Source organism: Vombatus ursinus, unplaced genomic scaffold (assembly GCF_900497805.2).
Source record: "Vombatus ursinus unplaced genomic scaffold, bare-nosed wombat genome assembly UNPS02014798.1, whole genome shotgun sequence".
NCBI classification, from domain to species: Eukaryota; Metazoa; Chordata; class Mammalia; order Diprotodontia; family Vombatidae; genus Vombatus; species Vombatus ursinus.
The window spans coordinates 73,546,605-73,562,744 of record NW_020954576.1 but is presented as its reverse complement, the minus strand read 5'-3'; the positions used below and the strand labels follow the sequence as shown (position 1 = coordinate 73,562,744).

Sequence of the window (16,140 nt, the reverse complement as noted above, 5' to 3'; positions counted from 1 at the left end):
TTTTCTTTGGAAAGTCAGGTCGTGCGTTCATGACAACTGTGTCGAAGTCACAAGCTCACTCAGGAACTTTCGAGGTTACTCATTACGAATCACCGGTGACCCACCTCAGGAGGCTATAGGAAAATAATATCTTGGCGATCCTGGCAAAGCCATCCCTAGGCCTTCTGCATTAGCAGCGACACCCTACCTGCTCCTTCCCACTTCTCAAGTGCACTAGATGTCTGAGCTCGTTTCTTCCTTCTTTGTTTCTTCTCCTTCCTGCTCTTCCCCTTTCCTTTTCTTTTTATTCTCTCCCCACCTGATCCCTTAGTTTAGACAGGCTACTTAAGCATATACATAATTATATTGTGTATGTGTGTGTTTTTAAAGGAAACAAAATCAAAACACCAGGAAAAAAAACATACTTTTTTTTTAACTATTCAAGTCACCTATGTGCTCTCTAGCAACATTAGTAACTTTGTTTACTTTGTACTCAAAACAAATTGAGTGGCCTTTTAAAGAAAAGTTAATGGAGTTGCTTTTATCATGTATCCAGAGTGAAACAGTAACACTTTCATAAGACATTTGGTTATTTTGTATTGCTGCTGTTATAAGCATTAAAAAAAAAGACCAAAAGACCACTGTAAAGCAAATTATTTTTTAATGTACCAACATCTCTTGCTGAAGATGAAGATATTGAGGAATTCTACAAATAACTTGATAAGCCCTTCTAAATGAAATCAACTTATGCTTTAATACTTGGTGGGAAGTTAGACAGAAAAGCCAAAATATGTTGACAAACAGGCTTGAGAAGTGAGGAATGACATGAGTGCCGACTTTCAATCTATACAGAAGCCTCGTGCCTATATATGGTAAATTCGTTCTTCAAAAAGTGAGGCAGGTGGCACTAGATGGAGCAAGTGCCAAATACCATTACCAGAAAATGAAAATGACTATAACGGATTGGAAACAACTGATTACCTAGCAGGAAAGCTGATATGGGAAAAATACCTGTGATAGGGTATCACGTATAATTGTGAGTGTATTAAAGATTACAAATACATACATGTTAGCGAGTGATTGAACCACCATGTTACTATCTATTCCTACTTCACCGTGAAGCAAGAAGAAAGATTATGAGGAAGTTAGTAGAAACACAACAGAGGCCTTCTAGCTGACCAGGATTCTAGAAAAGCCAGCTAAAGATATTTTTCTCATTAGCTCTACCAACTTAAGCTGAATGAATAGGATCTTTTGTAGGCATCATGAAGAAAGATATTCTAGAGTCACAATCAATACAAGAGGATGCTTACATGGGGAGAGCTATGTGGGAACTGAGACAACTGCTGATTTATGTTCTCATTTTATGCTCATTCCAGGGCATACTCTTTCAGAATGGTGAACAAAATCACCCATACTGTTTTAAATTGTTATTCTGTCTCCCTCTTTTCTTCCTTTCTACTTCTTTTCCCCTTTCCTCTCCTTTCCTCCCCGCTGTCTCCCCTCCCCTCTAATGACTGTAGTTGAATTTACATGTTTTAAATGAATGCAGGACGTGACACCATTATATCACCGCATAAAACAATAAGAACTAGAGGATTGAAACAACAGAAACAATGAAAATCTGCCTGGAGACCTAACTAAGTCATATCATCTTACAAGTACTTCAGAATCAAACTGGAGGAAGGATATAAAAGAAGATGGAAATTGGAAATGCTCTATCAACTTTTTCTCATCATTGGCATTGTAGTCTTCACATTGGTACTCCTAGTATTACAGTCCCCAGTGTTCTGCAATAGAAGAATAAGCTACACGTGCATCCAGAATATCCTAGATGAAAATCTGAGAAAGGAATACACAAGCTTTTCACGAACAGTGTTCCATGACAGTCCACATCTCTGTAGCCACACAAATGAAAGATATAGACGATACAGCTTCCTACTTTGTTGATTGTTTATTACCTCTAAGAAAGCATTTGATTTGGTAGACCAAAATAGTGTCCTAAAGGTTCTCCTCTAATAAGTTGTCTCCTATGCATATATTAAAATCATACAAATTTACTTTTAAAAATACAACAATAAAGGGAATTCTGGCAACCCTCTTGATATTATTAATCACAAGCAAAGCATAAGACAAGGAGATTTCTGATTGTAATACCTGTTTGCTACTGTCAAGGATAATGTCCAATTGAGACTCCACGTGAAAAAGAGATTCCCAACAGAAGATGAAGGTTCTACTGATATTCATATTTGCAAATGAAATCTTGAGTATACCAAGGTCCAGAACATGCAGAATCTTTTAAATGAAATCCATAAGCACTCTAAAATGTTCAGCCTAATGATCTATGCAAGAAGACCAAGTAAATAATACCTTTTGTGAAGACTATGATAAGTAATTGAGTGGACAACTTTTATAATTGGTCTGTCTTAGACATATGTATTGTTACAGATAACTGGGCCCAGACCTGAGGAGTGTGAATTAGATTGCTTTTTGAAAGTTGTATAGTTCATTTAATGATCCTAGATTTCTTCATGGAAAAAGTCCTCTTTCAAAAATATAAATATTTTTCCAGTGATACTATATGGTATAAATCATGGAATACAATGGTATTTTAACTAATTATTGTGAGTCAACTAAAGAACAACAGAGACATTCATGATGAGTGTGAGTAGGAAACAAAATATTACCCACAACGAATTATATAGGACAAAGGGGTATGTATAAACGATATCATCACAGTCATGTATGACCAGAAAAAGGCATGGGATAGTCATGTAGCAAGAGTAAAGGCTTACCAATGTAACCGGTATTGGCATCCCTGCAGTCTAAAGAGATCTAGAAGAAATCCCCCAACAAATTGGATGAACCCCTTACGGAGTATTTAAGAGGTGCCACAGACATGCGAGAAATAAGATGTTTCTTTGGCAACTAAGATGTTTCTCAAATAACCAGCCCGGCCAGCAATGTTATGATACATTTTCTTATACAAGAGAAAACATCAGGCTTAATTTGAGGCATTCATTGGCCAATACATGCAGAGCAGTGACAGAATCTTGGTCATGCCTTGGTATGATGGTCTGAGTGACATGCGTGAGGAGGGGTGGTGGTCAGCAGTGGTCTACTAAAGAGGATTTCCTTGGATAGGGTCCACTGAGCTCTCTGCCTTTCTTTCTATTGAAGTGTAGACTTGCTGGGTTCTGCCTCTTCTACACAATAAGGCTGTTCACACCCTTATGATGGTCTTAACTTTATATAGAAATTGGAGACAAATCCTATTTCCATCTTTAATTCAAGTACAGTATCAGAAGTGGGAGAACTGGTCAGAGGTAAACAAAATGTATTACCCAGTACTTGAAGTCAGAAGTGGCAAGTAGTTTCCAGTAGATCTACACAAAGAATTAGTATGATTGGTTACCATTGGTTTTTTAAGTGTGACTTTATAAGGGTATTTACACTGAGGAAGAGAGATCAAGGAAGAAAGTAGGAAAATTCAATTTTATAAGCGCCTACCAGTCACTGTACTAGACGTTGGGGAGACGAAGAAAAATCAAACATTCTCTGTCCTCAAGAGGGCATACTAAGAGTACATAGGTAAACACATACACACACACACACACACACACACACACACACACTCACACACCCACACAACAATTATTGTAGTGGGTAGTGGGGCTTTGGACCTGGAGTCATGAAAACCTTAATTCAAATCTCACCTCATTCACTAAGCTGCATGAGCCTGGGAAAATCACTTAACCTCCTTGTACCTATCTTAGTACCTAGTTTCTTCATCAGTAAACTGAAGGAGTTTGGAATTTATGACCTCAAAAGGCCCTACCAACTTTAAATAGTGACCCTAATTTTGGATGGGAGTATAATACTTTCTAGAAGAATTAGGAATTAGGAAAGGCCTCAGAAAGGAAGTAATATAGTATTGTGGCAGGATGTGGGAACAGCATTAGTCAGGATATTTAAGGAAGAGGAAAGACTTAATGGTTGCTGATTAATCAAGGTGACTTACTTGGTGCTTTTAGTCAGGAGTTCTTAATCAGGAGTTTGTGGATAGATTTTATGGGGTCCATGAATGTGGATGAGAAAAAATTATATCTTTATTTCCAATAACCTGTAACTGAAGTTTATCTTTTCTTCCCATTATGAATTATTTTTAAAAACAGTCTGAGAAAGGGTTAGAAAGTTTCACCAGACTGCAAAAGGGGTCCAATACCCCCCCATAAAAATTTCAGAACCCCTGCTTTAAGTGGTTTAGGTTGTTTGAATGAGATCCGGATAAGCTTCTGGGGTGTTTTAAAAGCCCTACTTTTTCATTCAGGTTTCCCAAAGTGAAATTTCCCTGATATGGGTATGATTCTGTGTCTCTTCTCTGGTATGCTCACTAGTGAGAAGAACATACTGCTTGTGTGTCAGCTGGCCCCATTCCTTGGCCATCTAACTCCTTGTGACAGGGTTTTCCTATAGAAGATGAAAGTCCTCCAGATGTTCCTGCTTGTTACCAACCACATTGTCCAGTGGTCAGTTTTCCTATAACAGGTAAAATAGGACCTTTTAGAGACAGGTCTTTTTTCTTGGGGGTGGGTTGGGGTGGCAGATGATGAGAAGGAGGAATACAAATAAGAAAGATTATAATCTAATGGGAAAAGACAGCATACAAAAACAAGCTGACAAGAGGGTGGGGAGGATTTTTTAATGGATATTTGAGTTTTATTGAAATATTATATGAACCAGAAATTGGAAATACAATCACATCAAGAAACAAATTGCCACAGCTTTGACATAGAAGCCAAATACCTTTTGTAGGGCATTTCAAAAAGGTGCTAATATAGTGTGTGTTCCTAGATGCTGCCCCATTTCTCTAAAGGCATTTTCAAGTGTTCAGATATTAATATTTCCCACAAGCATGTGTACTGCTTTTGCTCACCGTAACATGGAAAGTCTATAATATGGTTGCTTCTACTGTTCCTTGATCAACAATTGCATTCTGAAGTTACACTTTGGGGAAGCATATTGTTTTTCATATTTATCTTATGCATACAGGAGACCTCATTGTAGGTCTATGTTTTATTGTCTTGGTAAAATAATTTAAGCACCTTCAATGTAAAACATGGATGAATATTTCTAACTTTATTTTTAGACTCATTTTAGTACTTATCTAAAAGGGAGGGTAATGCTTTCTGAATCTTACTTTTGAAATAAGAGAATCTCTTAATTTGCTAAAAAGTGGGGTTTGTGAAGTACTATTTTTACTCACCACATACTTCTCTGTACTAATGTTTCTACCCCCTCATATATTAGGTTTTTTTATATTCAGCAAAATACAACAACAAAAAAGAGGGTTTTTTCTGCTAAAACTTCAAGGCAGGCAGATACTTTCACAAGCATCACTAAAATTTAATTTCCAGTAAGCTTTATTCATTTGGTGAGAGGGTCTTGATGTCAGTAATTTCTCCCTCTATTTCTCAAGCATGAACATGGTGTAGAGGAAATAGCCCTTAACACTCAGAAAAGCTGAAAGCTGAATTCTGTTATCAGATTTACTTCTAACTGTATGACTTTAGGTAAGTCACTTAAACTTTCCTGAATCTCAGTTTCTCCTATTGTAAAATTAAGATTTTTGACTACATTAACCTCAAATGCTCTATCAGCTCTAAAATTCTATTATTTTAAGTATTTATTAAAGACCACCTATATACATAACAGTGTAATGAATAAAAATATTTATTTATTTAAAAATTATTACCACCAAACTTTAAACTCCTAAATAACTGCAGTTTGTTTCTATAGACACTGATATTTTCTTGAAAATTTTTTCAGTGTATATACCATGCTGCTATAAGTACCAATTACTCTATGGATACATATGTGAGTATACATTCAACTTGCATATGCCAGCTAATTAGCTTAGTCCATTTTTGTCTATGATCCTGATTCTGTAAGTGTCAGTTAAATTTACAAAGCCTCAGAATTGGAAGAGAATTCAGAGACCACCTAGTTTAACTTGTCCCTAAATAAGACTCTACTTAATAACATACCAAAAAGTAGTTATTCAGATTTTTCTTTGAAGGCTTCTCTTTAGTGTTAACCCATGACCTTCTTAGGTAGCCCATTGTCTATCTGTATATGAAGCAGCTAGATAGCACAGTGAATAAAATGCTGGGCCTGGAGTCATGAAAGACCTGAGTTTAAATCCAGTCTTATACACTTGGGCAAGTCACCTAACCTCTGTTTGCCTCATTTCTCCAACTATAAAATGAAGGTAGCAGAGCCTACCTGACAGAGTTGTGAGGATTAAATGAGATATTTGTAAAATGCTTAGGACAGTGCCTGGCTGAACAGGCTCAGCATTCTAGCCTTTCAGGATCTTTTTGGATCCTGAGGACTCTGAGATCCAAAATTTTAGCTTTCCTTACTTGTTTGGTATCATCTGAAAATTTTGTTTCCTCTATTCCTTTATCTATTTCTTTACCAGAAACAAAAAATGACAAAAGGGCCAAATATAGATCCCGAAAGCAATCTACCAATCTGATATAGAACAGTTCCTCATTACTCATTGGGTCCAGCCTTTCAACTGGTTTCAAATCCACCTAATTTTGCTATTGTATAGCCCAACCAAATCAGAATTTCAGTTAGAAAGACATTACCATTCCAAAGCACACTTCAAAAAGAATCACATCTAAAACATACTCTCATTAAGTAATCATCTAGCCCAGGGTGGAGAACCTGTAGCTTCAAGCCACATATGGCCCTCTAGGTCCTCAAGTTTGGATTCAAAGGGCCACACTTGAGGACCTAGAGGGGCACATTTGGCCTCGAGGCCACAAATTCCTTGCCCCTGATCTAGCCTTTCATTTAAGACCTCTGTTGAAGGGAATCCTGCACCCTCTTGAGGCAGACCATTTCCATTTAAAATAATAGCTATCATTTATATAAGATTTGCAAAGTGCATTATAGATATCTCATTTTAGCTTTATAACAACTTTTGGAGTTAAGTTGTTCTTGGTAGGTGCTATTATTATCCTAATTTTACAGATGAAGAAACTGAGAGATTAAATGATTTGCCCAGTGTCATACAGCTAAGTATCTAAGACAAGATTTGAACTCAGGTCTTCCTGACTATAGGACCATTATTCTATCTACTGCATCACCTAGCTTCTTCTTTTCAATGCTTCTAATTATTAGGAAACATTTTCCTGACATCAAAATTAAATTCTCCTCCATGACAACTTATACTAGTTGTTGCTGTTTCTGCCCTTTGGACACAAAACAAAACAAATTTAATCCCTATTCCACCTGAGAGCCCTTCATATACCTGAACACGTCCATCATATCTCCTGCCTTCTACTCCTCTGCTGCCAAGTATTTGTTTTCTTCTCCATCTTTAACTTTAACTTTCCCAGTTCCTGTATGAACTCAAGACCTTTCACAATCTTGATCATAAACTCGATCACTTCTGGACATTTTCCAGCTTATATCTATCCTTCCAGCACACAGTAGCACCCAGAAATGAAAACATTCCAGATGTGGCATATCTGGGGTTGTGTGAAGCTATGCCTCTCTTACTGTATCCCCAAATTGGATTCGCTTTATTGCCTTACATTGAGCTTGCACTCTACTAAAACACCCAGATATTTTTCAGAGAAACAATCTTACGTTGCTTGCCCTCATCTTGTGAAGTAGAGTTTTAAACTCAGATATAAAATTTTACATTTATCCTACCTAAGCCCAGTATTCTAGCCTACCAAAACTATTAGCCATCCTCTCAGCTTTGTGTCATTTGAAAATTCAGTGAGCATGCCATCACCCAGTCAATCAGCAACCCTCTATTAACTGTTTAGTATGTGCTAATACTTGGCTAAGTACTGGGGTTACAAATATAAAAGTGAGAAAATGTCTTCCCCTGAGGGGCTTACATCTACTTGGGACAGAGGAGTGATACAAAATATTCATAGAAATTTAAATAGAAAATGTATACAAAATAAATACAAAGTTATTTTGACAGGGTGTAAAAGGGACAAATTAACAACTGGGGGATCAGAAAAGGCCATCTTTGCCTGCTATGCTTTAATCCAATTTATTGATAAAAATGTAAAACAGCATAGGACCAAGTACAGACACTGTACAGGCACTGGGGGCACTGTACCGGAAACCCCTTGTTAAGTTTACATGGAACTATTAATGGTTCTTCTTTTAATCCCATTATTTCTAGACTTTTTGGTTCTCAATTCATCTAATTGTAATGTCATATAGTTTGCATCTCACTATATTTTCCTCAAGTTTGAAATGTTCTATCACATGGCACAGAAGCTGGAATTATCTTCATCACCTTTTTTTGCAAATGGTTATCATGCAAATTGTTAATCATGATATCTGAAACACAAAATAACCTGATATCCCATTAAATGATATTTCTTATTGCCAATAGATATGAAAAAAACAGCTCTGCCAAGTCCTTTACCTCTCAAACAAGAACCTGTGAATATTCACTCATTAAATTTGAATTGAATTTGGGATAGTTTACTTGATATGTTTGAAGTTAAATGCCTTTTTTTTTCTAACCATCATGACATCTGCCTATCGTCCTTTTGAATTGGTCATCTTGATTTAGATTTAGATCAGCAGTACTTTAATAAAGAGAAGTGTGCATTTGCCACTACTTGGGTCCTTTAAAGGTGAATATGTTTATTAGAATGACTAAATTCTAGGTTAAACTGTAGGTCAAGTACCTTTATTACAGATACCTCCAAGAGAGACAGCTGATGAAGTCTTGAGTAGCAGTTGAAACATGTATTTTTTTATTTTAATTTTTTGCTTTTTTTCTTATTTTTTGCATCATGACTAATATGGAATGTTTTGCACAACTTCACATGTATAATGGGTATCATTGCTTGCCTTCTCAACTTTGGGTTTGGAGGGGATTGAGGGAGGGAAAGAATTCAGAACTCAAAATTTTTTTAAAAAAATGAATGTGGGGGGAAGAGAGAGAGAGAGAGGGAGAAAGGGAAAGAGTGGTATGTGTGTGTTTTGGCATAACAACAGTTTGCCTTTTAGCTATTAGAAGATCACTAGACATCAGATTCAGAAATCCAAGTCTTAGATTTATGTAACTTGTGGGAAGTCCCATATGTGCCCACTAGTAGAGAAATGTCCCACATCAAACCTGTAACCCCCAAATTCCACTGAATCTCCAAGGTCTCAGAGCTAGGATTCATAATTTCTCAACCCCAAGTTTCTAAAGGCCAAAAATGGAACTGGAACACAAATGTAATTAAGTATTGAGGACCCTGAAATTTCACCGTTTTAATAGTTAATATCTTAATAATGCTATGAGTTTGCAATGAAGTATTGGGTCTTATGGTAGCAAGAAAAATTTAAATGAAAGGGATTGCTAGAAAAATCTTTTGTTAAATACATTTCCTAATCCTGTTTAGGATTACAAGGTCGCCAATTATTTCCTGAGACCAATGTCCCTGATAACATATGCAGTAAATACTTCCTAATTCTTTTTATATGCAGCTATGCTCTTTTGTTTATGTTAGAATTCTGCTTCCTTTTCTTTGTGAGGTAGCAGTTTGAGGATATTGTTACCTTTAGTTCATAATGATATTTGACTGAATATGCCAATTGTTTCTCACTTTTTTATCTACTCCTTATAATAGTGAATATTCTTAGTTGACTTAAATTTAATGGTGGTATGAATTCTCCTGGACTTTAAGATACTTTGTAAAATAGTTCACAGTTTAATTGAAATGCAAATAAAGCCCTTCAAAACCCAATTTATTCTTTTATAGTTATAGTCCAGTTAACTGATATATGTGTGCATACATATGTGTATTTATCATGTGATGTATCCCTATATGCCTTATGATTGTAGCTCTTCCATGTATGCGTGTATGTACACATGTATGTATACATATGTACATACATGCATACATTGAAAAGTTATAATTTGAGGACATCTAGTGGGGAAAATAACCTTGTTTTATGGAATTTTAAAATCTCAAACTACTGAATTTAGGATATGGTACTTTAAGGTATTATGCTTTCCTACATTTAAAATTCATAATTTAGCAAAAATCTAGACTATGCTTATTTTTTTTTAGACAATTGGGGTTAAGTGACTTGCCCAGGGTCACACAGCTAGTAAGTGTCAAATGTTTGGTCTGAGGCCAGATTTGAACTCAGGTCCTCCTGACTTCAGGGCCAGTGCTCTATCCATTGCACCACCTAGCTGCCCCTAGACTCTGCTTATTAAAAGCAATTTCTGGGAATATAGTTTTTCCAAATATTATCTTCTCAAACTCCCAGAACTATTCATAGGAAAATGAGGGTTTTTCGACGTTGTTCTAAAGTTCCTTTGTCCAGATTTAGCAGTAAAATACTTTCTTGATCTCATATCTGATCATATTTGTATCATGAAGTCTAGTAAAAATGTCTATGAGGAATAGATATTATAAGTTAATGGTAAAAGGGGAATACTAAATGTAGATCTGATGTTTGTGTGAATGTATTTTTGTATACCTTCTTCAAAGAAAATGCAGTAAGCCCAAAGCTATCTAGAAGGGGGACTAAGGGGTGGGGAGGCAAGATGATGAAAAGTGAGCCATTCTTTATAACTGAGAGTTTAAGCATCAAATTTTGTTAAGTTTTTTACTATTTTGCTTCTAAAACTTTTAAAAATACTACATGGTTCTTTGGCTTTTTGGACTTTACCTAACATAATTTAACATTTTCTTAATAATTTAGTGTCGTTACGAGGATGAGTTTTTATATTATCTTTTTGTACTGTGATTCCCTGAGGACCTAAAGGCCTGTGCTCCTGTATAGTAAGTGTATCCTGAATGTTATGACATTTGAGTTCTTATCTCTGCCTTTTAGGTTTTGTTTTGTTTTGATTTTTTGTCTCCTTTGCTGTCAGTTATATTACATTTCATTACTGTCACCCTGAGTGCTTGTATACTCATATTAGATCAGATCATCTGGACTCACTCAGCTTAAGGTTGAGACCCCTGAAAATTCTAAAGGTTCCCAGGGGTTGTGGACTGACATTCCACATAGACGTGGGTCATAGATTGTTAAAAGAAAAGAACAAAATGAAATAGGATCACAGAAGGTGGTGGAATAAGGGAAATGGATTCATTCAGTCATAGTCTTTAGTATTTTTTCAAATAAAAAGAATAGTCTTCAAATGATTTTCACCATAAGTGTATTTTATAGTAATTCCAGTTTATAATTACATGACACTTTTTGGTTAAAAATTATTTCACATAGTCTTCATAACACCCATGTGTTGTAGGTAGGTAGTACCTGCGTTATTGTTCCCATTTGACAGATGAGGAAATTGAGAATTAGGTTTGCCAAAAGTGGCCAGGTCAAGACTTGAACCCAGTCTTAGTATAACTTCAGTGCTCTTTTGAGCATTGCTGCCTTTTAAACTATTTATGGAAACATATCTCATGTTTTCCTTCAGTTTCCTAGTCTTGTAGTATAAATGGACAGTTCTATTAAATTCCATATTTTATATTGTGACCAAATTAAATACATATTAAAAATTAAAATGAGGCAGCACAGTGCAGTGGAAAGTATTTTGAATTTGGCGTCAGAAGTTCTGACTTGTATAATTACTTCCATTACTTTAAGTAAACCATTTAACTTCTCTGAGTTTCCAACATCTGTAAGTGGAAGAGATTGCACTAAATGACATCTGAGGTGCCTTCCAGCTCTAAATCTACTCTCAAATGGATCTTTGATCATACTGGCATGGATATTCTTCTGGTGATGCCAATTGCAACCTATCCATACCTTTCCATTCTTTGCAGTTCTTGTCCATTCCCACCATGAACTCACCACCATAGAAGAGAAAGGTATGTAATATAATGAGAGAATATTGACCACCCAGTATGTTTGTAGTAGCTTTCCTAAATTTCTCTTGATATTGTAAAGAAGCAGTGGAGCATACAGTGTCCATTGGTTATCCCTAAATCAACTTTTCCTTTTTTTTGCTTGTAATTTCACAAGTTTCATAAAATTTATTTAATTTCCTTCATTCAGTATATATTCATTGATCACTGGTGCGCACATTTGTCATCACATAGTGATTATATTTGTGCAAGAACTTTGCTAAACACTGGAGAATTAAAATATAAATAAATTTTTCTCATTTGTAAGTTCTCAGGAAGTTTTCTCAGTGTAAACTGTGAAGAAGTTTACATTGTAATTAATTTAAAATTACATTTTATACTTGCCCTTAAATTTATATTTTAATCATTGCACCATTTTAAACTGTAATTAGCAAATTCAGTAGGTGGCATTGTGGGTATGACAGGCTGGACCTGGAGGCAGGAAGACCTGAGTTCAAAGCCTTCCCCAGGCACTTACTAGCTGTATGACCCTTAACTAGCTGTATGTCACTTAACCTCTTTCTGCCTTAGTTTCCTCATCTGTAAAATGGGGATAATAACAGCAACTACTTCCCAGGGTTTTTGTGAGGATCAAATGAGATATTTGTAAAGACTTCACAAAACTTAAAGCACTCTATAAATGATAACTTGTTGTTGCTAGTTGTTGTTATCATACTTAGAAATCACCTTGCTGGATCAAAGGCACTGACTATCCAGCCCAGCCCAGAACTTAATGCTTTAAGAGGTAAATCTGGGAAGAAAGCATTGCCTTTCTAGATATCAACTTTACTTTAGGAGCATGTACATAAAACATGGTTTCTTTAAAGCATCCGTTGTGGATCTATCGTCCCTGAAATTATCAAAAGCTATTTTGAAGCTCTTTGTACTTTACCCATATCCTACTTATGGGATAAGAGATTTTATAGATTTGTTAATAACCCAGTGTTCTATATATTACATAGATGCGTATCTTAAAAACTTCTTTGTCTTCTATTTCTATTATACTGGGATTTGTTAAACAGTTCCATATTCTATACGCCCTGGATTTTATCAGTTTCAAATATTATACTCTCCTTTGTCTAATAAATTAAAAGGTTAATCATTTTAATAAAATAATTTAAAATTAAATTATATAAATTATATAATTTTATATAAAATTTTATAAATTATGAAAGTATAAAAAATGAAAATTAAATTAAATTAAAAATCAGAAAAGAAAGTAGAATAAAAAAGGAAGTAGAACCTAGAGTTTGCACACCACTCTTCAAAGAAAGAAGCAGACAAAATAAACCTTATTACCCTAGAATGAGTTGAATAGGGAACGTGAGTCATACTGACATTAAAGGCATTTTGGTAGAATAGGTAGACCTCTGGAATAGGAGATCTCGCTTCTAGTTTTGGCTCTGCCATTAATTCATTTTTGTGGCATTGGACAAATTACTTAATCTCACTAATCCTCAGTTTTCTTAACTGTAAAATTCTGAAAGATAATCAGATTCATAGACAAAGAGGTGGAAGGGGCTTCAGATAAATCTAAGCCAATGCTTACCCAAATCATGAATCTTATCTACAATAACCCCAACTACTTCTAGTCATCCAACCTATGCTTGAAGACCTTCAATGAAAAGGGGACTGCCCTCCTTGAGACGATCCATTCCATTTTTATGCAGTAATAATTGCCAGGACATTTTATGCTGTTTTAGTTAAAATCTCTCTCACTTGAAATTTCTCGTTAGTTTTAGTTCTGTCCAAAAAAAAAAAACAAACCACCAAAAACTGTATGTTATTCCTCTTATACATAACAACCTTTTAACGATTTGAAGACAGCTCTCATAAACTTTATAGTCTCTTTTCCAGACTAAATATCTCTAGTAATTTTATTTGATTCACATATATCAAGGTTTTGAGTTTCCCCAATTTTCTAGTTGCTTCCTAGAGAAGACCCAGTTTTTCAATTTCCCTTCTAAAATGTGGAATCCAATATGTGTACTAACCAGGGAAGAATTCTGTGGTCCAGAGTATAGTGTGCCTTCTTTGTTCTAAATATCAGAATTTGATTAGTAGAAATTAAAATCATATTGGCTACTTTGTCTATCACACTGCTTATTCATTTTGAACCTGCAAATAATTCATTAGACTGCTTTCAGTGAAACACTATTTCTCCATCCTTGCACTTGTGCCACTGATTTTTCTTAACCAATTTGTAGGACATTGCGTTGCTCTCTTATCAAATTTCATTTTGTTGGCTGCTACCTATCATTCTGATTAGTAGAGATTTTTTTTGGGGGGGGGGATGGTACTGAGTCTTATCACTATATCAGCAAACTCTTCTAACTTTTTGCCATGTGCAAAGTTGATAAGCTTACAGCTTTCATCCAGGCAAAATTTCTTCCCCTTTAATGGCAACAAAGTCGAAAGCAGTGACTGGTAGTCTAATAGTAAGGAAAACTCAGTAGTTTTGAGGATTGAGATTATTGAGTTGGTGATAAAATTAACTCAGGGCAGTGACACTTTACAAAAATTAATAAACTACATATTGATTAAGCTTTAATTTTTAATTTGAGAGATTTATTGAATTAAAATTTATATTTATATTTGTAATGATCTTATTTAACTGTGTCATAAATAAGAAGGAAAGGAAAGAATAAATACCTCTTTGATCAGATTGTCTATTTTTCTGATAATGTTGAGAAATGTTTTGAAGAGACTTTCATTTTTATGATTAGATATACCTTGTTCCTCACCAAATTAATCTTTTCAAGTGAATTTTCTGACATGCACTTATACACAGCTTTTCATTTAAAAAACATAACTCTTATTCAAATTGTTGGTTTTATTTTTCGGTTTTAGATTGGTATATTTAAAAAGTGGCCTTTATACAGTTAATGATGCCATCCATTCTGTAACCTCATGCTTAGGCATTCCTTTTTAATCTCTATAATAATTGGTTTCATTTCACAGGTCTTTGGAGTAGATGACGGTCAGGATTATAATAGGCCTGTTATCAATGAAAACCAGAAAGATTTAATAAAAGATTGGGCTCTGAATTCTGCTGCAGTAGTAACAGAAGAAAAAAAAACACTGATTACATCTGGATTTCTTGATTCTGAGGTAGAATTCTGTTCCTGATGATTAACTCTTTCTCTTTGTGAAAACATGTATTTCAAAAAAACCCATTTTATTATTATTTTGAGTGATAGGAGGTTTCTTGTAAAAACACATTTAGACATCTAGTTTTCACAAGATTTTTGGTTCTAGTGCAAGCTAAAAGCAGTCTTTAAATAATTGAGGGTTTTTTTAAATTTTGCAGTTTAGCTATTCAATATTTTTCCAGGTATTTTCCAGATAAAAGTGAAATTAATTGAATAAAGATTTTTAAGCACAAAATAATGTTACTAATAACTGGGGTTTTTAGATATCTTTAAAGTTTATAAAGTACTTTTCTTATATTATTTAATTTAATCCTCCCAGAAATCCTGTGAGGAGGTAGTTACTATAGACATTTTTATCCCCACTTTACAGATGAGAAAAAATGAGGCTCAGAGGTATTTTGACTTGCTCATGGTCACCCAGCTAAGTATGGGAAGTGGAGTGTGAACCTAGGTCATTCCACAGCAGTGCTCTTTCATTTGCTATTTATGCTTAGTATGACACTAGGTATTAAGGGAATTTTTTTTTTCAAATAGAAAACCAAGCCCCTATGATCTTGTAAATAACCATCTACTTGGGAAGATCAGACTTAAGCACAGAGGAAAGTGTGGCATAGATCAGAGTCCTGAACTTGGGATCAGGAGATTCAAGGTTCTCATTTGACTCTACTCTGTGATTCTTGGAAAGTCACTGGACCTCTCTAAATCTGGTTCCTCATCTTTAATAGATATAAGCACAAGTGATAACCTCAGAGAACCAGAGTTCACATGTCCAACTCTGACACTGCCTCTGTGACCTGGGGCAAATCATTGAATCTTTCTGGACCTCAGGTTCTTCATATGTAAAATGAGGAAGTTGAACTTGACATCCTCTAGGTCCTTTCCAGCTGTAAATAAGTGATTCTAGGAGATGATTATCTACGAGGTGTTTTTTTTTCCTAGTTCTCATTCAGTAAATTCTGTGACCATGGGAATAACTAGAAAGCAAGTGCTTACTAGTGAGGTACATCTCACACACACACACACACACACACACCACACATACACACACGCACACACACACACACACACACACACACACACACACACACACACACACA

At 35.2% G+C, this 16,140-nt stretch overlaps 1 protein-coding gene across 7 annotated transcripts in view; it reads left to right on the top strand.

Moving 5' to 3' along the window:
* Positions 1-16,140, top strand: part of LOC114049920 (centrosomal protein of 170 kDa-like) — a 172,249-nt gene that overhangs the window by 110,907 nt on the left and 45,202 nt on the right. For 6 of the 7 annotated variants that reach the window (XM_027871379.1, XM_027871374.1, XM_027871378.1 and 3 more), the window contains exon 11: positions 14,853-15,002. The exons of the other annotated variant lie outside the window; for it this stretch is intronic. In XM_027871379.1, the coding sequence (XP_027727180.1) occupies positions 14,853-15,002 (150 nt within the window). The remainder of the gene's footprint in view (positions 1-14,852; positions 15,003-16,140) is intronic. 7 annotated transcript variants of the gene reach the window in all.